The sequence below is a fragment of the Neltuma alba genome, unplaced genomic scaffold (assembly GCF_004799145.2).
Source record: "Neltuma alba isolate B1F8T4 unplaced genomic scaffold, ASM479914v2 tig00011985_pilon, whole genome shotgun sequence".
Lineage (NCBI taxonomy): Eukaryota > Viridiplantae > Streptophyta > Magnoliopsida > Fabales > Fabaceae > Neltuma > Neltuma alba.
In genome coordinates this window covers 1-21,509 of record NW_021636558.1, presented here as the reverse complement: position 1 = coordinate 21,509, position 21,509 = coordinate 1, and the positions used below count along the sequence as shown (strand labels likewise).

Here is a 21,509-nt window from a genome sequence, read left to right as displayed (position 1 = left end):
AGACCGGTCTCAAATATGAATTATGAAATGTAAGGAAAAAGACTAAATTGCCCTTCTTCTCTTTCTTCCATCATCTTATCTTCTTCTCTTTCCCACTGCGGTCCAATCCAGGAGTTATCTCTTCCCTCTCCTTCTCTTTCTTCCATCACCTCATTTCTTTCTCTCTTCCAGTGACCTCAAGGCTCTACATGGGGTGTGTGAGTTAGTGGGGATTTAGTTTAGGGAGCATGGTGGAGCGATTTTATCGATTAAGGAGAGAGATTTTTTAACTGGGAAGATTAATGGAAGGGTAATGCTCAATGGGGGCTAGAGTTATGGGGATTTATGGATGAGAAATTCTGGTAAAAATTGGATCGATGACAAAGTATAGATCCCCATTGCTCTGTCATTGCATCCAACTACTTTTCCACTCTAAGTTCCACTGTGACAAGCAAAGCGAAGATGAATTCAAGGGGTGGGTGGAACTATCAATTTCACGCGCGTGTTGAAGAGCTTGGACGCAGGCCTTCTCCCATTGCACGAAATATTGACATGGAACAAAGAGAAGGGAAAGCACATGTGCGGTTTGGTTGGGAGAATTGGACTGACCCCTTCACAGTGTTGCTCAATCACAGAAGCTCGAATGGGGTTTTGATTGCAAGATTGGGCCCGCCCTTCGATGGATGCTGCTAGGTTGGGAAGAATGATATGAGGTTGGGGCATCCTAGATCTGCGACCATGAAAACGATGATGAGCAATATTTTTTTAGCAACCATGGGGAAAGAATCAAAGCGGAGGAGCTTGGGCACCTAAGATGGTGTTTTTCTTTCCCTTGGTTTTGTTTCCTTGATTTTAGTTTTGCTTCTTTCTCCCCCTCACATTACAGGATCTCTTCTTTTTTTCTTATTTACTCATTTCAACAGAGAAATTAAAATTATATGAAAACCTTATCGAAACTTGTTATTAGTCTTACTTAACTTGTCATTTACGTAATTGAACTTGTCATGAATCCTATCTCAGAAGTGCTTACTATCAAGGAAATCTGCAAATTCTGATTTTAACAGAGAAATTTAAAATTATGTCAAAACCTTATAAGAACTTGTCATTAGTCTTACTTAACTTGTCATTGGCCTAACTGAACTTGTCATTTTATAAATAAATGTGGAAATTCAGCTATTTTAACAGAAAATCTCAAATCTGTATGAGTAGCTTATCAGAAGTTGTCATTGGTCTTACTTAACTTGTCATTTCATAAATAAATGTGAAAACTCAATCATTCTAATAGAGAATCTCAAATTTGTATGAAAACCTTGTCAGAAGTTGTCATTTGACTAACTGAACTTGTCATTTCGTAAAGAAATATGAAAATTCTGTCATCTTAATAGTTTAAGCTCAAATTTGTATGACTAGATTATCAGAAGTTGTCATTCGACTTATTAAAGTTGTCATTAGCTTTACTGAAGTTGTCATTCATCCAAGAATGTGAAAATTGTCATTTTAATGCACAAACTTAAATTCCTATTAAATGCTTATCAGAACTTGTCACTTGTGTTACTAAACTTGTTATTCATCTTAATAAACTTGTCATTGGCATCTCATTGGCATTACATCAACACTTGTTATTAAAAGTTTGCAATAGGAAATGACAAGTTTGTAATAAAAAAAATTACAACTCTGCAATAAGAAATAACAAGTTTATAATAGGAATTACAAGTCTGCAATATGGAATTACAAATCCACAATAAGAAATAACAAGTCTGCAATAGGAAATAACAAGTCTATAATAAAAAATAATAAGCCTGAAATGAAAAATCACAACTCTGATATAGGAAATTACAAGTCACAACAAAAAATAACAAGTCCAAAATAGAGAATTATAAGTCTAAAATAGAAAATTATAGGTTTAAAATAGGAAATTATAAGTCTCTAATAGGAAATAACAAGTCCAGATAACCATCTAACATCGATGACATCAAAGCTAATTTTGAACATTTCTTGACAATATTAGGTCCAAGCAATCATCTGATAACTGCATTCATGGATAAAGGAACATATAATTATCATTTGATAACATATAATCGTCTGAATGAGGGCATGTTATTGGTAGGCTAGGCTTCATTCACCTGTTTCTCAAAATGCATCCTCTTCAAACCCTGCAACAAGGATGTTAAGAGTTGTTAGCTTATACTTGAAAGGCTTGGATTTCAACTTTTGTGCTTCTCGTTGGGCTGATTGATTATTTGTTCATCCCTTTCTAACTTCAGAGATAAAAGACGTTGGGACCCAAGCGGGTGCTTCACTTGCTTGGTTGAAAGAGCTAAAAAAAAAAAATCCTACCCACCCATAACTCAGCACAAACACAAATGAAATCTATTCAATGTATTGCCTTAAATACTTAGTTGAAAGAGAAGGACGAAGCGGGAGAGAGGAGAGAAGGATATGGATTTGTGAGAACGAAGCAGAGGAGGATATGTGAAGCCAGTGGGTATTTTTGTCTTTTAATCAACATTTCATAATTGCAAATTGGAACCAGGTCCTCTGCAGCAATTTTTCAAATTCAGGGTCCCTGATTGCCATTTTATATATTGGGAGGTCTTTATTTGCAATTTTCCCTAAAATTTTCCTTCCTCTCTCGTCTCCTCCATTTCCTTCAAACGGATCCTAAGATAAAATGAAAATTTACTGTTGATAATTATATTTTATTTACATATAAATTAAATTTAATTCTGGAATTGCCATGCGTGGACCCGCCCTTCGCCCTTCGATTTTGGGTTCATCTCTTGCAGCACACATACATCACGAAGCTGCTTGGCTTAATTGCTGATTTTGATCTTTTATATCTGTGTGATTCATAATCCTTTCCTCTATGAGAAGCTGCCTGTTGCATTCTTCTAGAAAATAGCGAACATTCTGTTAAATCTAGCTCCGAAGCCACCGCAGAGAATCATCGAAGAAAAATTCATTTCTTTCTTACAGTCATGTAGAACCCATAAACAACTTCTCCAGATTCAAGCTCAGATTACTGCCCATGGATTTGAGTATAATGAATACGTTGCCCCAAAGTTCATCACGGCCTGTGCAACACTCAAGAATATGGCCTATGCCCGAAAGGTGTTCGATCAAATTCCTGATCGGAACACCGCTCTATGGAATGCCATGTTTAGAGGGTATTCGCAAAATGAGTCTTACTGGGATGTCATTGTGCTGTTCATTCAAATGAACAGAGCTGGCGCACTGCCAAATTGCTTCACCTTTCCCATTGTCCTCAGGTCTTGTGGTAAGGTAAATGCGACAACGGAAGGAGAAGAAGTTCATTGTTCTGTAATGAAAGGAGGTTATAAATCAAATCCATTTGTGGCAACCACATTGATTGATATGTATTCAGCTAGGGGGTATCTTGGAGCTGCTCATAAAGTATTTGGTGAGATGCTTGATAGGAATGTAGTTGCATGGACCTCTATGATCAATGCGTACATTTCTTCTCATGACATGGTTTCTGCGCGACGCCTTTTTGACTTAGCACCTGAGCGTGATATCATCTTGTGGAACACTATGATTTCGGGTTATATAGAAGTGGGGGATATGGCGGCAGCAAGACAACTTTTTGATAAGATGCCCAGTCGGGATATTATGTCATGGAACACAATGCTGTGCGGATATGCGACTAATGGGGATGTTGAATCCTGTGAGAAGTTGTTCAAAGAGATGCCTCAAAGAAATGTGTTTTCTTGGAATGGATTTATTGGGGGTTACGCTCGCAATGGACGTTTATCTGAAGTATTGGAGTCTTTTAAACAGATGCTTATTGAAGCTAATGTGCTTCCTAATGATGCAACACTTGTCACAGTGTTGTCTGCATGTTCAAGATTAGGAGCCCTTGATATGGGTAAGTGGGTGCATGTATATGCAGATAGTATTGGTCTTACAAGAAACCTGTTTGTTGGAAATGCTTTGATTGACATGTATGCGAAATGTGGAAATATAGAAAATGCAATTGTTGTGTTCAACACTCTGGATAGAAAAGATATAATTACATGGAACACCATCATCAATGGCCTGGCCGTACACGGGCATGCTGCTGATGCATTGAGTTTGTTTGATCAGATGAAGAACGCAGGAGAAAAACCAGATGGAGTTACTTTTGTTGGAATTTTGGCTGCCTGTGCACATATGGGCTTAGTCAAAGATGGTTTTTCACACTTCCAATCAATGGCGGATTGTTATTCAATTGTCCCTCAAATTGAGCATTATGGATGTGTGGTTGATTTACTAGGAAGAGCTGGTCTTTTGAACCAGGCTATGGATTTTGTGAGAAAGATGCCCATGAAACCAGACTCAATTATATGGGCTGCCCTACTGGGGTCATGTAGAATATACAAGAACGTTGAGTTAGCCGAATTGGCTCTTAAGCGGCTCATTGAACTCGAGCCAAACAACCCTGCAAACTTTGTTGTGCTTTCCAACATATATAAGGATCTTGGAAGATGGCAAGATGTTGCTCGATTGAAGGTTGCAATAAGAGATACTGGGTTCAGGAAATTGCCAGGATGTAGTGTGATTGAGGTCAATGATAATGTGGTTGAATTTTATTCCTTAGATGAGAGACATCCTGAGACAGAGGATGTATACAGGACATTGAGGGGGTTGACTATACTGTTAAGATCATATGGATATGTTCCAAACGTAGCAGAAATTGGGCGAGGAACTTGAATGATGGAAGGGGTATCACATGAGTGAGCACGGATACATTGTTAAAGAAGATGTCTAGCTCGGCACTGGAATCACCCATAATTTAATTCTCGGGCCTAAATCGATTCTTCCTTACCACCTCTGCACTGTACCAGGATTTTGAAATGATTGTTCCCTGCGCCTTTGTAACTTCCAGTGACTAATATTTTGGAAATCCGGCAGCATGATCCCACTGCTTATCCTAGTTAGGATTTATTTAAACCTTAAATTTATATTATTCTATGATTTATTTGAGTTTTTCTCATAGGGCTTACTCTCTATTTTAAAGTTCTCTGGCTATTGTTTCGGAACTGGGTGACTATGGTTTAGATTTATTCTCGGCTACTAATAGATAACCTGCTAGTGCTAAATTCATCAGAGAATTTCGATGAGTTTATATTAAATATGAAACTATTTATTAATGCTTTGGTTCATTACTTAGTTTTATGACATAGAGAAAATAACTGAACGCGAGCCTCGTACTATAGGCTTTAGATTATTTCATAGGCATAGTGTACTGTAACCGGAATTTATTTTCACAATGAACAGTTTTACCCAAAAATAAGAAAAAACTTATACGAAGGTATTGATGAGAGAGCAACTCGTCTTTTATGAGAATGGCAAAAAATGTCAAACACAATATCAGCAAGCCCATAAAACAGAGACGGGGGAAGAACCTTGGATCCAGTTGTGGATTTGCATTATCAAGTGGGAGTTCAGAATCCAGCTAAACTACTAAAATAAAAATCTCACTTGTTCTTTTCCAATTTTGGCCTTTTCCTACTTCAGATGTTCGAGAAAACAACTGTAGAAATCTGTACATAATAATATAAATAATTACTTTTCACTTTGGCTTGCTGGTCGATTATCAAGGGAAAATTTGTGGGGAAAAGGGTGGATTTGACATCTTAACGATAGTGATAATTAGAAACTAGTTGAAGTCTCAGCAGATTTCTTTTTCTTCTTAATTACCTAACAGCACAATCATTCTATTCAAAGTGGGTCATCTCGTTCAGGAAGGGAGAATCTCCTTTTGCCTTCATTCAAGTCATTTGGATCTTTCCACCTTAAAAAGAGTCAAACAGGAAGTTAGCTAGTTGCTTTCATGTTCTTCCTTTTCCTCGGCTATTTATTTTGGTGTTTTAAGGGAACCGGCCCAGCATTTATCACCAAACTTTATCACATTTTTGCATTAAAAATGGATCTGTTTAATCCCCTGATGACTCCATGCCACAGGTGAATCTCGTTTAATTCACTCATCATTTTACTTATGACGCTTCATCATCAAACATCTTAGCCTAGGATTCCAAAACTCAACTCTAGAAAATGACCAGTCATAGTCTTAGGAGGACCACAAAGATCCAGCCAAAACCCAGAGCAATGCCACGTAAACGACATATGACTTGCGGGATTAGCTGATTAATACATATTAGGACGTAAGAAGCAAGAAGTAATTGAACACTGATATAGATATATATCCTAAGAAACATCAAACTCTCAAGTATTTATAAGTAATCTGAAATATGACTGTCTTTTGCAGATCACAGGTCCCCAGGTCCAAAGTTCCCCATTCTAACGACCCTAAGAAAACTAAAATGTCATTCTCAGAACACGTCATCCAGCCGAAAGACCCAGAAAATATGTGAGACCACAAAGATACTTCGTCAAGGGAAGCTAAAGTTGAAGATGGATGATGCAGTCTCTTGGAAGCTACAGTAGCTTTTGAAGTTCTGTTATATCTAAAGAAGAAAAAGTCTAGGATATTATTTCAGCTTTGCATATTTAATCATTCTTGAGCCCTTTTTGTTTATGGGGAACATCATTGTATTAGTTGAGTTAGCAATTGAATGAACATAACCAATATGATGAGCCTTTGGCGTAAACAGAAAGATTATTGCAAAAGAGAAATGGCAAGCCATCATGTTAACGTTTTTCAGCTGCTACAGAATTGCTAAGCCTGGAGTGAAGGATACTGCTACTGCAAGAAGAGTTAAAAGCTGCAAATGAGGTCTTCTTAATTTCTTCTGTTGATGGTATTGAAACTGCAAAGCAATTTTTTTTTTTTTAATTCACATGGTTTATCATTGTTAACCTATGCTCCATTCCCTGCTTTAGAGATAAAAACAAATGAAAGCAAAAAAGCAGAAGAGAAAAGGAAACATTCTGTAATGATATGAAATGGGGGAACTTTGCAGTCAATCACTGAAGAAGCCTCTAATGAGGTGTCAGATTGAGAGAAGAATATCACTTTAATAATGTCATTGATTGCTTATTCATTTGCGTCTAAAATGGTCACAGTGCTAATAAAGGCGATACCTAAAGAATTTTTTTGATGATATTCTTTGATTAGTATTCTCTGCTAAATCTACTTTATCTTACTCTTGTGAAAATAATATAAAAACTAGTAAGATAATATCTTTATTGATTTGGATTAGATTTTTCTTAGAAGAGTTTTAACAATAAAATTTTGGATGAACAAGCGAATAAGACTACCATTTCAGGGGGAAAAAAATTTATGGGTGAGAATATTTAGTTTTGAACTGGGCATGAAGAATTCCATAGAACTGTGACGAGAAAATGGTGACAGGTGAAGCAAAGAGCTGGTCTAAGAGGAGGAATGGGCCTACTGTTTGATGAGAGGCACGATCATCAGGGACATGGTAACCCCCACAAGGAGGAAAAACAAATAAAAAAGAAACAAAAGGACCAAAAATGATTAGTAGAAAAAGTAAAAAGAAAAGAGAAAGCAGAGCACAAATTGTACCATGTTCGAGGCCAAAATATTGTAGAAATTTGCCCCCCGCCTCATCGGGGTCCTTATTGTTAGTTGATTCCTCTTTCTCTATGTTCCTTCTCATTATTATAAGCATTGGTGCCTTGTTGCTCACAAGGTGATTGAAGAAATGGGCAAGAGAGGAACAAAGTTGCCAGGCTTCTGCCTCAACAGAATCCGGCCTCATGCTCGTGTCCGTTCCCCGCCTGTACAACCCAAGCTTGATTCCAGTGCCGTCAAAACTGACCTTCAAAACGAGAATTCCAGTGAAGATTGTGAGAAGAAATCCGGCGATGAGGTGAAAAATGGGGTTGTTGCTGGTAGGAAAATCATGATTGTGGTTGATTCTAGTTTTGCAGCCAAGGGAGCTGTGCACTGGGCACTCACTCACACAGTTCAGAGCCAGGACATGATAATACTTCTTCATGTGACTAAGCCTTCTAAACAAGGTGTGACCCAAAACAGATTGTAGTATCTTGCCTTCTTCTTCCCTTTGACCTCATTTATTTGATTAAAGATTGAGAATGACCCCATGTGTGGTTCATGTGTTTATGGCAATGGCAGCCTCAGATGAAGAGTCCAGCAAGGAGATTACTACTCCAAATCCAAGAGCTTATGAACTTGTCTCTTCCTTCAAGAATATGTGCCACGTCAAGAGACCTGAAGTGAGTTTACTCCTCTTATTCCACACAGCCCCCTTGTTTTTCAACATTCTAAAAGCATAAAAGTTTCAACTTGTTTTCACTTTATCTAATTGTTTCACTGCCACCTGCAAAAGGTGGAGCTCCCAGATTGTTAGAATACTGCCTTGTCTCTCCCAAGGCTCAAATTTTTTCTATTCAGAGCAAATAAGACCCATTCAAGCATGGTGATTTTCATCTTTGAAATATGGGTAAAGATTAAAGCTTTTTTTATGATGTTGTATGAAACAAGCATGCTACTTTAGTCAGGGAGTGAAGCCCACGTGTCAGGGATATGTACAATATAATTCTGTTTCTTAAGTATGGATGTTCCTTTACTTGCACACATTAATCAATTCATGTGATGATTGAATGTTATGAGAATTATATGGTTCTGATAGGTACAAATTGAGATTGTAGTAGTGGAAGGGAAGGACAAGGGCCCAAAAATAGTGGAAGAAGCAAGAAAAGAAGGCGTATCACTTCTGGTTTTAGGGCAGAAGAAGAGGTCCACGACATGGCGTCTTCTGATGATGTGGGCTGGCCACCGCGTCGCCGGCGGCGTGGTGGAGTACTGCATACAGAATGCTCATTGCATGGCAATCGCAGTGAGAAGAAAAGGCAAGAAAGCTGGAGGCTATATGATCACCACTAAGCGTCACAAGGATTTTTGGCTCTTAGCTTAATAGTAATCAATCATCTCAATAACCATCCTGCAGATTTGTTGTCCAAAGAGTTCTTTTCTTTTTTAATATTCTTTTTTTGGGTATTACCATTGGTGTTGTCTTCTTTTATGCTTTTGGTCAAAGGAAGGCAAGACATTCACTGTGAGATTAAGGTTTATATAAAGCCTTTCTAAACCATACTGGTGTGTCTGTAATCTACAGTGTTTGTAAATGATAAAGTGTCTTGAGAATAATGATGATGAATGGAATTGGAAGGTGATCAGATGTCATTATGTAGGCCACTGTGGATGATGAAGAGGGAAGGCTCATAGGGCCCCTAAGCCCCTTCAGGGCACGTGATCGTTGAGCCAAAGAAGAAGGCTCCATTCTCACCAAACGTGGGGTTCAATCCCCACATCAGTGGTATGTGTGTGTAAAATGTAAATGAATACATATAAGACGGTGTTTAGAGTAAGATTTTCACAGTATACGAGGTAAAGTATATGAGAGGAGTTTTATTCCGATTTACATGAAAAAACTTCCTGAAGTACCTTTTAAGTTTCCCAAACTCCCACTAGTAAGACATTCTTATCATTAGATATAAACTTGTGTATAAAACCTAATAGTTTAGGTAATCCTGTTCAACGTAAGCTAATATAGTCAGTAGCTTAGGAAGTATTTGGAAAACCCTATAAGCACTTGAAAAAAGTATTTTTACGTAAATCGAAACAAAATTTTCTTCTAAAATTACTTTTAAAAAGCTAATCCAAACACATTTTTAGTTGGACTTCAGTTCAAGTTCAGTATTACCCAAATTATTTGGTTTTCTTATTTAGTTTTAGTTCCAAGAGAAGGGGGGGGGGGAGACTTCATGTGTACCGGGCCGACAGCGATCAGAACTCGGTGTGTTTTAAGTTACCATTGGAATTTGTTTCATGCCAAAGGATTTTCATGGAGGACTGTTTCAAGGGGCCCCTTTGTCGGCTCTGTTTTGAATTTGGCCCAGCAGATGAAGAACACTGGAAGCTACTTTATTGCTATTTTGTTTGATCCTTCCGAAGAAATTTACCATCCAATTTCATGTTAAAAATTTCTGGAAAGTTTTAAAAGTTGGCGTTGTGAAGAATTGGACATAAATGTATTATATTTGGAAGTACAACAGTAGTTAGAATCTAATATGATAATCAATTATAGTATAAGATCCAGCCACATTAGATTGAGCAACCACAAAAAAAAGAAAAAAGGAGATTCAACCACGCAATGATTTTATGAAAAACATTATATAGTATTATATAGCACTGTGTCATTTGTATGAGGGTCATAAAAATAGATTAAACCAAATAAACCCAAATTTTTTTATCTTTCCAATATATACATATTTTTCTCTACTAATTTTTTACACGATCTCTTTACAATTAAACTGTTATTTTTAGATAGAGTATAAATAAAAGAAAAAATTACCCGTAGATCACTGATTAAAAAAAAAAACTAAACTAGAGCTGGTAATATCAGTACTTTAGTAGCCATAAGAAAAAAAAATCTAAACTAAATGTGAGTATCTCTCCCAGTGAAAATACAAACCTTAGTTCGTCACGCTGTGAGGGACTAGACCTTTTCACTAGACTCACGTGGAAACAGTTATTTAATATTAATAAGTCCAAAAAAAAAGCCTAAAGAGATTTAATGTTTATAATTTGAGTTGTGTCATTACAAGTCAAATTTATACACACTCAATCCTTTAAACCTATTAGAATTATATGAAATTCAGGAACTTATCTGTATTTAATTTTCTATCTGAGACCTATTATTAATAATTTTCACTAAATAAAATGACACCATAAGAGAAGCTAAAAAGCCAATTTTAATAAGTTGATATTAAAGTTTTTTTCCCTCATGAAAGTTGTTTATAAAATCTTTGTCATACCTTTCAAACTTAGTTCATCAGATTACGAGAGACTAATACTTTTCATAAGAACTCCTGGTGGCTTATGGTGAGTTTTAATACAACGAGTCAATGACACTGTAAAGACCTGATCGCATAAAGGTTTTTTTTTTTTTTTACAGGATATGATAGACAAATTGTTCTACCACCACAAAAAGCCCAATGTTCTGAAAATCGAGCTGGACCAAATTGTCCGGGCCAGTTTGGATAGTTTTTAAGCCCATTTTGGAAGGGAACCCACTGTGAAGCCAGGACCCGAAATGAAGTTTTTTGCCAACCATTTAGGTGGAATGACCGGAACAAAACTTAAAAAGTAAGAAGCCCAAAACCAAAAGTAGAAGACCAGAACAACTGCAATGGTTTCCCTCTAAAAACCAAAAACTTGGCCGCGTTTTGCCTGTGCCCTCATATGCTCATGTTTCCCACTTCTCGTTTGCTCTCTGCCTCTGTCGTCGTCGAGTCTGGGGTGTGTGTGGTAATTGTTGTTCGTTTGCTGCGTTTAGTGTGCGTTGCCGGCACCCGGTCCTGTCGTCCTGCCGTCGAACAAATCTTCAACATCTGTTGCTTTTGTTGTCGTCATCTAGTGCGCCTTACCATTGAAGCTTGAAGAGGTAAGGTGCTGTCCGACACAGAAGAGGGGGCTACATACTACTTTGAAAAAGAAGATGAAATTATTGATATCCTAGACAAAGGTTTACTCTATTTAGGTGTTGTAAGTGTAGGGCCATGCCTGCTTAAAAGACAGCCTAGACATAGGTTTATTACCTTTCATTTATAATCAAATTTTTTTAGTTTTATCTCATAGTGCTTTGTGCGTACTCTTTTGATCCTGCATATGGCCTGCGGATGAAAGTGGAGCTATTATTTATATTATGATGATTTCTAGCAACTCACATTCCTTGTGTCTTGGAGTATATATTTCTTTCTCATGGTGAACTGTTATTATACTCATCTCTCTACCTTTGATAGGGTGTGCCAAACACCATACACAGCAAAGAGAAAGTTTTACGCGACAGAGAGTTCATTATTATAACAGACGCAAAAATCCTAAGCCTTGTGCTCTCCAACACCCTCATCAATGGGGAAATCATCGAATCGGGAACGTGGTACCCCAAAAAAGAGCAAGAAGAAGAACAAGGTTGCTCCAGATGTTGTAGCCATGAAGGTTAAGGCCCCCAAAGAAAACCCTTTTGAGACCATTTGGTCTCGAAGAAAATTTGACATAGTGGGAAAGAAACGTAAAGGCGAAGAACGTCGGGTTGGCATGGCTCGTTCTCGTGGCATTGAGAAAGTTAGTGCTTGCTCACTACTTTCCTGTTTTATTGTTATTGTAACGTTTTGTTAGATATTCTCATGAGGAGTGCTTGTGGATTCCTTGATCGGAATGCATTTTTTTGTGAATTGAATAAACGTTTTGTTTGCTACTCTGTATCTATAAGCATGAGAAATCATGTCTTATGGTTTTTTTTTTTTTTTACCTGTTTTATATTGCGGTTGTGAACTTATCTTATTTCTGGCTTGGCAGAGGAATAAAACGCTGCTGAAGGAGTATGAGCAGAGAGGGAAGTCGTCTGTGTTTGTGGATAAGCGAATTGGAGAGAAAAATGAAGATCTTGATGAGTTTGGCAAAGCTGTTTTGAGATCACAGCGTGAATTCCAGGTGTTTCTTTTTCCTTGGGTTGGTTACAAAACCCATGAGTTTGATCATTTAGGCATTGTATTTTGGGAAGTATCTTTCTCTTTCTTAACGATTTGGGGACATGGATAATTTCAGATAAATGTTGTATAATCCAATTTTCATGTTTTATGTTGCCAACATGATCTTGCTAACATCGAAGCCCTATGGAAACTAATGTTATTTTTCTGTTGTTTCTTTTATTTATAATTTATAATTGTAAAAGGAGCTCATCGTTCGTCTTCAAACTTTTGGGCCAAAATTTTCTTATCCCTGCCCAAAATGTTTTGCCTCAGTGAATTATCTTTGTTGTCTAACAAGTAGCTCTGTGCATATTGCTTATGCTCCCAGTGTACTTTATAGTATTATTTTCTGATCTAAAAATATTCTTTGGCTGAGGCTTCTGGAATCTCTTGTGCTTGCTCAAATCCTGATCCTCATTGAGTTGTAGTCCTTCTCTAACAATTTTATCTTGGACTATGTAGTTGCGCTCAAAATTGAACAAGAAAAGCAAGTATAACTTGTCAGACGGAGAAGAAGATGATGACGAGGGTCTTGAAATACCGGAAAGAGATGATTTTGAGGATGAAATGGTCTCTGATGATGATGATGCTGTTGAAACCGGTGAAACTGAGAGTATGTAACATTTGTTTATCTTGGATGGGTGTTAATAATTGAAAGTGGTTTTCGCCTGTATATTTGGTGCCCCCTTAACACGCTTTACAAAAGGGGACAAATCTAAAAACCTTTGGCGTGACCCCTAATGAGGTTTGCTTTCTTCTCATTGTAGTGTTTAATTTAAAGTGGGACCGCAAAACAATTTCATAACAATTTGGGTTCATTTTTTTAAAATCTCATTTTCATAATCATGTAAATATTTATTCAACTAACTCTAAATTATGCATTAATATTGTTTTACTACGAGTATTGTTTCTTTTCAGGGTAGATGCTATACGTCCATTGGATATTACATTTTATTCTTGGGGGTATATTACAATCTTATGTCTTAAGCTTTCATGTTGATGGCATGAGTTTCATTTTGATTTTGCAGACAATTCATCTGTAGTTGATATTAATAATAATACGAGGATTTCTGGAGAAGAGGGTGAGCCAAATGTAAGACCCTCTTTTCTTCTTGAGCTTATTGCATTTTTCTCTCTTATGAAGGCATTATGCATATGAGAGGTGATGTGTATTCAATATGCCATTTTCAAGGTATAACCTCCTTTACAACTGCATCGTTTCTAATGAATACTTTTATAACCTCCAGAAACATAAAAGCAAGAAGGAGGTTATGGACGAAATTATCTCAAAAAGCAAATTTTTCAAGGTATGCAATTTTCTTTAGTGATGGCTCTTGCTTTATTTATAATCTATATAGGCTCACATATTTTTTTTCTTCTAATATGTTCCAGGCCCAGAAAGCAAAAGAAAAGGAAGAAAATGAACAGTTGCTGGAAGATTTGGATCAGAAATTTACTGCTTTAATTCAGTCTAAAGCATTATTATCTCTGACTGAACCCAGGAAGATGAATTCCTTGGGGGCTCTAGTGAATAAGAGTATTACGATTGAACCTAGCAACAAAGATAGCTTATCTGGCACTCAGAAGATAGATACTCCTATGGAGGTACCTATTCATGAGGATTCTTGTACGCCCTGAGAGCTTCCTCTTGTTGTAACATACTAATATCCTATTTATTCTTCATGGCAGGAAAAACCTGATGCTTATGACAAACTTGTCAAAGAATTGGCTTTGGAAATTAGAGCTCGCCCCTCAGACAGGACAAAGACTCCAGAAGAGATTGCTCAAGAGGAAAGAGAACGCTTGGAGCGATTAGAGGTGTTTATAAATTCCTTAGGCTTGGCAATGTGGGGCTTTAATATATAAATCAATTCCTGTGCTTGGCAATGCTGGCTTTTATATAAATTATTTCTTGAAGGGACTCTTCAACTTGAATTGACTGTATCAGGAATTGTCTTTGCCTTTTAAAAATGGATGACTTTTAACATTGTGCAGTTTATTCTTAGCATTGATATGATTCCAGGGTGACATCAGTCTATGGCAATATCTTATGGGCTGCCATGGACGTGTTTGTTCTCTGGATTCAACTATTTAATCTCTTTAACCTGTATCAACACCATAATTTCAGGAAGAGAGACAGAAGAGGATGACTGCTGCTGAGGATTCAAGCGATGAAGATGATCGAAATTCAGAAAATCCACAAGAAGACAAACCAAAGTTGCTCTCTGGGGATGACCTTGGTGATTCCTTTTCTGTTAATGAAGAAACTGTGAGAAAAAAGGGCTGGATTGATGAGATCCTTGAAAGAGAAAATGCAGCAGATTCTGCTAGTGAGGATGGTGATGCTTCTGATGATTCTGAAAGCTCTGAAGATGCGGATGAAGGTTCTGATGAGGATCCTGATGAAGATGAAAATAATCTTTCTTTGAAGGATTGGGAACAAAGTGATGATGAGGATATTGAGCCAAATTTAGAGGATGAAAGAGAAGAAGATAGTGACGATGATGAAGAGAAAGAGAAAGAAGCAGAGCAGCATGATAGAGTCAAGGCTGAGAAGAAAATGGATACTACCCTTCTTATAAAGGCAAGGACAAAAGATAATGTACAGAGTGTTAAAAAGGATAGGGATTATTCAGATTCCAAGATGGATTTAGGGGCTAAAAAATCATCAGCAAAGTCGGACATTCCTTATATAATTGAAGCTCCTAAGACCTTTGAAGAACTATGTTCATTGCTTGATAACTGCTCAAATTCTGACATTGTCATGGTTATTAACCGAATCCGAGCAAGCAATGCAATCAAACTTGCTGCAGAAAACCGCAAAAAGATGCAAGTACGTAAATATATCCTTTTCCATTATAATTATATGTATGCTTGTATCAAATTACTAGTTTTCTCTCATTACTAGCAGTTAGAGGGGAAGCTCTTGGAAAATTTCAGCTTTGTAGTTCTTTTTCGAACACTAATGTTGTTTGCACAATGACTTGCAAAGTTAGTCTTAGTTCTTTTAACGGTTATGCTTCATCGCTTGAGTAACATTACTTTATAAATTTGATATGACAGCCTATGGATTTTAAACCGATGTGTAAATTGTAATTAACAAAAAATGAGTTATTAGTCGTTAATAGAATATAGCCATTATAGATTCAGGGGCCTAGCTCTCTATATAGGGGGTTAATTGTAAATCTAGTTATGTTTTTTGTTGAGCAATCTCAGTGCACTAATTCAGTTTTAGCTTTAGCATCTTCCTCCTCTCTCTGATCTCTTCTCCCTCTCCTCTCCTCTCCACTATCCATCGTATTGTGTTTCATGCTTGTGCTAGTGCTGACACTTGCATGTGAAGGTATCAATGGACTTCATCTAGAGTCTGTGGTGTAGTGGCTAAAAAGTTTCTGCTAACTGATTCAGTGTATGCTTTCTTGAAGGAAGCCACTATAGGGTGGTTCAAACTAATTTATTAATAGACTAGGCCAGCGGAGACTTGTTATGCTCTTGAACATATGCTTACATCATTTTTATATTAAATATCTATACGTTTATGGTCTTGAAGCATGTTATTGTGTTCCCCTAGCGGAGACCTGGTTACTTTAACAAGACTGATGAAAACAGCTGAGCTTTGAATCTAGTTTCTGGATTTGTATGATTTTATTCAGAATCGGAGGTATAAATAGAGCTTTTGAGGCTAGAAGCCTGCCCCTCTAGCTCGAATAGTTCTAGGTTAAATCTATATAATCACTCTAGAAGATAAGACATATTAAATATTAAGCATTAAACTCTAGATATTAAATATTAAAATGTCTAGTATCATGGGCCTTCATTCGTGACTTTCAACAAAGACGACCATGGATTCATCTCTAGTTGAGATAAAATTGACAGGTTTATGGGTAGCCTATGACTTCTTCAGTGATCCAAGGCAAAACCAGTGCACCACATTTTGTGGAAGATGAGCAAATTAAAGCTTTTTGGCTAAGTCTATTGTTAGAACAGAGTAACAGATCTCGCCACATCTTTGGGAGTTAATTTATTTTTGCCTACCAAGATTCAGTAATTTATTATAGGACAGGGATTGTCCTTTATGGATATGCAAAGGGATAGCTCATGGTTGTGATACATTTTCTTGAGGCTGTTCTACTTCTACCATCTGAGGTTGCACTGTGACTAACTTTGCACACTTGGGCAATAACATGCTGTTCTGAATAATTTATTATGTAGTTCTGATTCACAATTATTAGAAAATTCATTACATAGTCAATATTTATGACATGGCTTCTCTTTCCAGGTATTTTATGGCAATTTGCTGCAGTATTTTGCTGTTATGGCAAATAAAAAGCCATTGAATTTTGAGTTACTAAATTTGATGGGGAAGCCATTGATAGAAATGAGCATGGAGATTCCATTTTTTGCTACAATATGTGCTCGCCAAAGAATAGAAAGGGCGAGAAAACAATTGGTTCAGAGCTTAAAGAACCCAGGTTAGAATTAGATGTAATGGTTGCATATTTTGTGTTGCCAATTAACAAGAACGTGAACTCCTTAGATGCTTGTTGTGACACTTCTTGTTCTTCAGAAAGTAGCAGTTGGCCTTCTTCCAAGATGTTGTTTCTTTTGCGCTTGTGGTCCTTGATATTTCCATGCACTGACTTTCGGCATCCAGTTATGACACTGGCAATACTATTGATGTGTGAATATCTGATGCGCTGCCCAATATTGTCTGGTCGGGATGTTGCCATTGGTGCTTTCTTATGCTCCATGCTTCTCTCTGTAAGTATATCTTCAAGCAAGATGTTTCATTTGTCGCCTTTATATTGTGCTCTTTGTATTTGACATCAGCAAAATATTCTGGTGTAAAATTTTTTGATTTTATCATGATCTTAGTGTTTTATAATTTGAATGCTGATGATTATTGTATTATAGTTATTTTAGCTGGGCAGTTTAAATAAGAACTGGAGTTGGTTTTCTTAAAAGGTGCTATAATCTGAATGTTGTCAACTTTTCCTGTCAGACTAACCCTTTAAACTTTTTTTTGGCTAAATTATACGTGACCCCCTATATTTTATATTACGTGCAAATAACCTCAAATATTTAACACTTCACATTAAATTTCCCTAAACTTTTAGAAGTTATGCAAATAATTCTGTTGCTATTCATTTTGTTTTTCTTTTTATTTTCTAACAGTATACTTCCATAATGATTGAGTTGCTGAAGTGATGTTTCTTGACCTTTTTTGCAATTATTGCGGTTGCGACTTGCTCATGTACTTAATTTGAATTACAGATATTTAAACAGTCGCGGAAGTTCTGTCCTGAAGCCATAATTTTTCTTAGAACTATGCTGGTGATGGCTACTGAAAAAAAATCTTTTTCGGATGAAGATTCACAGGTATGACTTCATACTTCATTGACTACAATTTGAAGCATAATTTAATGCTGAAAATATGTGTGAATGATATGCTCCCTCGGGTCCAATACAAAGGCTAGTTGGGGGTTTGTTTTGGTCCAAAATGTAAGACTCAATCCACATTGCATTTCAAATTGACAAGTTTTCCCAACCTATCCTTGTTAATTATGCATATCAAAAGAAGGTTTCCATTAATGAGACTAGTTTTCCATGCAAACGGTTAAATGAGTATCTTAGAGAAACCATTACAAATTTTTTACAAATAACTAACTTTACTATTTTTTTTTTTTTTTTATTTCTGCAAATTAGCAATCCAATTTCTGCATTTAGGAAGGGTCGTTTTTAATTAGGGAGGTGAGGAAAAAGGGTCGTTTAATTCTTTGAGATGCGATTCAAGCAATGTGTCTTAAGATTACAAGTCCAAACACAGAAATGATTAAACTATAATTCAAGGAATCACATGAATTGTATTCTTGTATTCAAAATAGCACTAAAAGAATTGAGGGAAATCATTAACTTTTCCAATAAAGTGTGTCCCATACCGGCTCCATTGAGAAACAGACACGTAAAATCTTGACCACATCTATAACCTAGCTGCATCCTAAGTTAGGTGTTTATTTGGTTTTGAGATGTGTTGTAAGTTTCGAGAAGGTAATCGAATTTCGTGGGTGCATATTTAATGACTATTTTGTCTTATTCCAGTTTTATCAACTTGTGGAATTGAAAGCTCCCAAGCATCTCTTGTGCATGCAAGAGGCGATAAATGAGATTAGTCCTCTGAATTTCATAAAGATGATTGACACTCCAGAGGACTCTTCTTTCTTCTCTTCAGATGATTTCAGGTAAACTATCCAATTATGATGATGGCATACGATATTGGTATTTGAACTTGAAAACAACATTTTGTCCCCTGAACCATCTGTCGAACTTAAACATTTGACTGTCGAGAGTACTTAGATTCATTTGAAGGGATGTTTGTCTTTTACTCAACATGTGCTATTAAACATTAAATTCAGTCTGTGCACAACGGTCTCACTTTTCAGCAAGTTTAGGGAGAGCAAAGTTTTAAATTTGAAGTTTAGATACTAATATTGTAATTAGGTTATAGTCTAGGGGTTAAATGTGCTTAAAGCGCCATGTTTTCTTTACTACACAATTTTGTGCATCATTAGACATTTTCTAGGTTTTCTAAATCTTCACTTTCATATATAATTATGCTTTCTTTTAAGAATCCAATGTCTTTGGGCACGAGTTGCATTGTCAACATTTGATCGTTTCGATTTGACCTTGCAGATATAATCGCAAATAATGCATGTATGCTAGATCATGCAAATATTAATCTCTTTTATCTGCTTTAAGTTGAATATTAATATTTTCTTTTGTCGGTAACGGTTATAGCTTTGTTAACCTTAACTGTTTTAATTACAGGGCGAGTGCATTGGTTGCAGTTCTTGAAACTCTACGAGGCTTTGTCAATATCTATGACAGCTTAAGTTCATTTCCTGAAATCTTTTTACCAGTTTTGACGTCATTAAGTCAAGTAGAAAAGGAGAAAAACATCCCAAATGCACTACGTGATACAATTAAAGATGTTGATGAGCTGATTAAGTCGAAAGTGGATGAACATCATGCTACAAGGCGACCACTTCAAATGCGGAAGAAAAAACCAGAACCAATCAAGCTGTTGAATCCAAAGTTTGAGGAGAAGTAAGTTCTATATCTGTTCATTGCTCAGGTTTTGATATTAAACAAGCTTATTATAAAAGGGGCACAAATCAAGCGTTTATTAATTATTAAATGTCAAATATGCCATGCAGCTTTGTTAGGGTAGAGACTATGATCCAGATCGTGAACGAGCCCAAAGGAGGAAATTGTATAAAGAATGGAAACGTGAGTCTAAGAGGGCTGCTAGTGAATTAAGAAAGGACAGTACTTTCTTGTACGACGTGAGGGACAAAGAGAAGGCTTTACTAAATGAAGAAAGAGCAGAGAAGTATGGAAGAGCAAAGGCTTTCCTTCAAGAACAAGAGCATGCTTTTAAATCTGGACAACTGGGAAAAGGAAGGAAGAGGAGGAGGTGAACCTGGCTTATGATTTTGATATATTAGTTGGTAATTAGTAAAATCATATTATATTAATTTGCAACCAATTTTGATAACTTTATATATTTGATTTTTACGCTTAAAGAAATCCATCCTTTACGAGATTCCGGTAGAGGAGAGGGTCAACATATAATTTTGTATGCATGCAAGTTATATATTTGTAGTTGACGCGCAAGTGTATGTTCTTTATGTAAACATTTTTCCTTTTAAACTGAAATGGAAGAAATGGCCATTCGCAGTTCTTAGTTCTACCCATAGCAGAAAACCAGAGAACCATGTCCCCAAGATACATATTAACTGAAATGCGTTTACACCGAAGAATGTCGGACGCATGTCATTTGCAAATTCCATGTCTTAATTATTTATATGCATAAATATCCAAATCTAACGGAAGGTAAGTTGAAGAAACAGTATGAAGAAGTCATTAAACTTTTTTAGTAAACATTGAAGACATAATTTCAATATTTTTGGGTATGCTCACCTCATCAATTCGTTTTTCTTGTAAATATAAATCAGTTTTTTCACTTTTGGAGTTTTGGTCTTATATGCACCGAGAAGTGAAAAGGGAAACACCTAAAGCGAATCACAACATTTAAGATTCTACAGTTATAAAAAGTTTTCATGGTAATAGTAAAGTCAACAAATGACACGAGATATGTTTTAAAAAATATGATTGTCTACGATCAATGAATGATTACTACAAAATCCAGAAATTGAAAAATTATACATTAAGCTAAAGCTATTTACTCAAAATTTTAGATTTAATTCTCACCTCTGAATTTTCTTTCCAATCGACAAGTGCACAGTTTTAACATATCGTGAGAGATAGTTACAAAGCCAATGAATTAATAAAACCTCATTGATGTGTATCATATGGAACAGTAGACTTGGGAAGGTATCTAAGCATAAAACGAGCGGACTACTAAAGGGTTTTACCACGATTTAATTTGTGTAAAACTTGTGCAACAAAAATCTTTTCCGCCTCCCTGACCATCACTTTTATCAGATCAACAATGTTGAACCGTCTAATCTCCTCGAAGCTTCCTATCCGTTGTTTGAAATTGAAGCCGACAAAGGTTTTTATATATACTATTAACCTTACAAAAGAAGTTCAGGAAAAGAGGAGGAACTAAGTGGGATTAGATCCCAAACAATCCTTTTCTACCTGGCGCCTCAGTACTCGGGTAGGCATTATAATAGGAAGAAACCGAGATCCCCAGTTTGGCCAGCGCATCAGCAATATTGTTTGCTAGGCCTCCATATAATATACGGAGGACATGGCCCACGAGTATCTGTAAAGATTCATAAGCTCTGACGCCACTTCTGTTGAAACCCTAGTGGAGGCCCACCTATTGCCCAACTGAAAACCCTTTGAGCTCTAAAAAGTGACATTAACATGTACACGTGGTGCCAATGGCCTTACATCTATGAGGTTGCAGATTTGATTTACCAGCTTTCAAGCTGATTTTAGCTTCACCCCTGGTACTTAATATGCAAGTGGCCCCCTATGAATAGGATGATGCCTTGGTTACGCATCCTCCAAAA

At 36.6% G+C, this 21,509-nt stretch overlaps 3 protein-coding genes across 3 annotated transcripts; all 3 read left to right on the top strand.

The window, feature by feature from the left end:
- Positions 1-2,875: 2,875 nt before the first annotated feature.
- LOC114720435 (pentatricopeptide repeat-containing protein At1g08070, chloroplastic-like) lies at positions 2,876-5,064 on the top strand. The gene has a single exon (XM_028906078.1). It carries the CDS (start codon positions 3,073-3,075, stop codon positions 4,687-4,689), a length of 1,617 nt encoding a protein of 538 aa, XP_028761911.1. The 5' UTR covers positions 2,876-3,072; the 3' UTR covers positions 4,690-5,064.
- A 2,463-nt stretch (positions 5,065-7,527) lies between these two features.
- Positions 7,528-8,894, top strand: LOC114720436 (universal stress protein PHOS32-like). The gene is made up of 3 exons (XM_028906080.1): positions 7,528-7,929; positions 8,045-8,145; positions 8,562-8,894. The coding sequence occupies exons 1-3, from the start codon at positions 7,611-7,613 to the stop codon at positions 8,844-8,846; spliced, it is 705 nt and encodes a 234-aa protein (XP_028761913.1). The 5' UTR covers positions 7,528-7,610; the 3' UTR covers positions 8,847-8,894.
- Positions 8,895-11,236: 2,342 nt separating this feature from the next.
- Positions 11,237-20,215, top strand: LOC114720439 (nucleolar protein 14-like). The gene is made up of 15 exons (XM_028906083.1): positions 11,237-11,378; positions 11,737-12,058; positions 12,293-12,427; positions 12,928-13,078; positions 13,494-13,558; positions 13,713-13,772; positions 13,858-14,070; positions 14,155-14,283; positions 14,594-15,298; positions 16,745-16,937; positions 17,033-17,226; positions 17,740-17,844; positions 18,565-18,704; positions 19,291-19,569; positions 19,680-20,215. The coding sequence occupies exons 2-15, from the start codon at positions 11,846-11,848 to the stop codon at positions 19,780-19,782; spliced, it is 2,685 nt and encodes an 894-aa protein (XP_028761916.1). The 5' UTR covers positions 11,237-11,378; positions 11,737-11,845; the 3' UTR covers positions 19,783-20,215.
- The last annotated feature ends 1,294 nt before the right edge of the window (positions 20,216-21,509 follow it).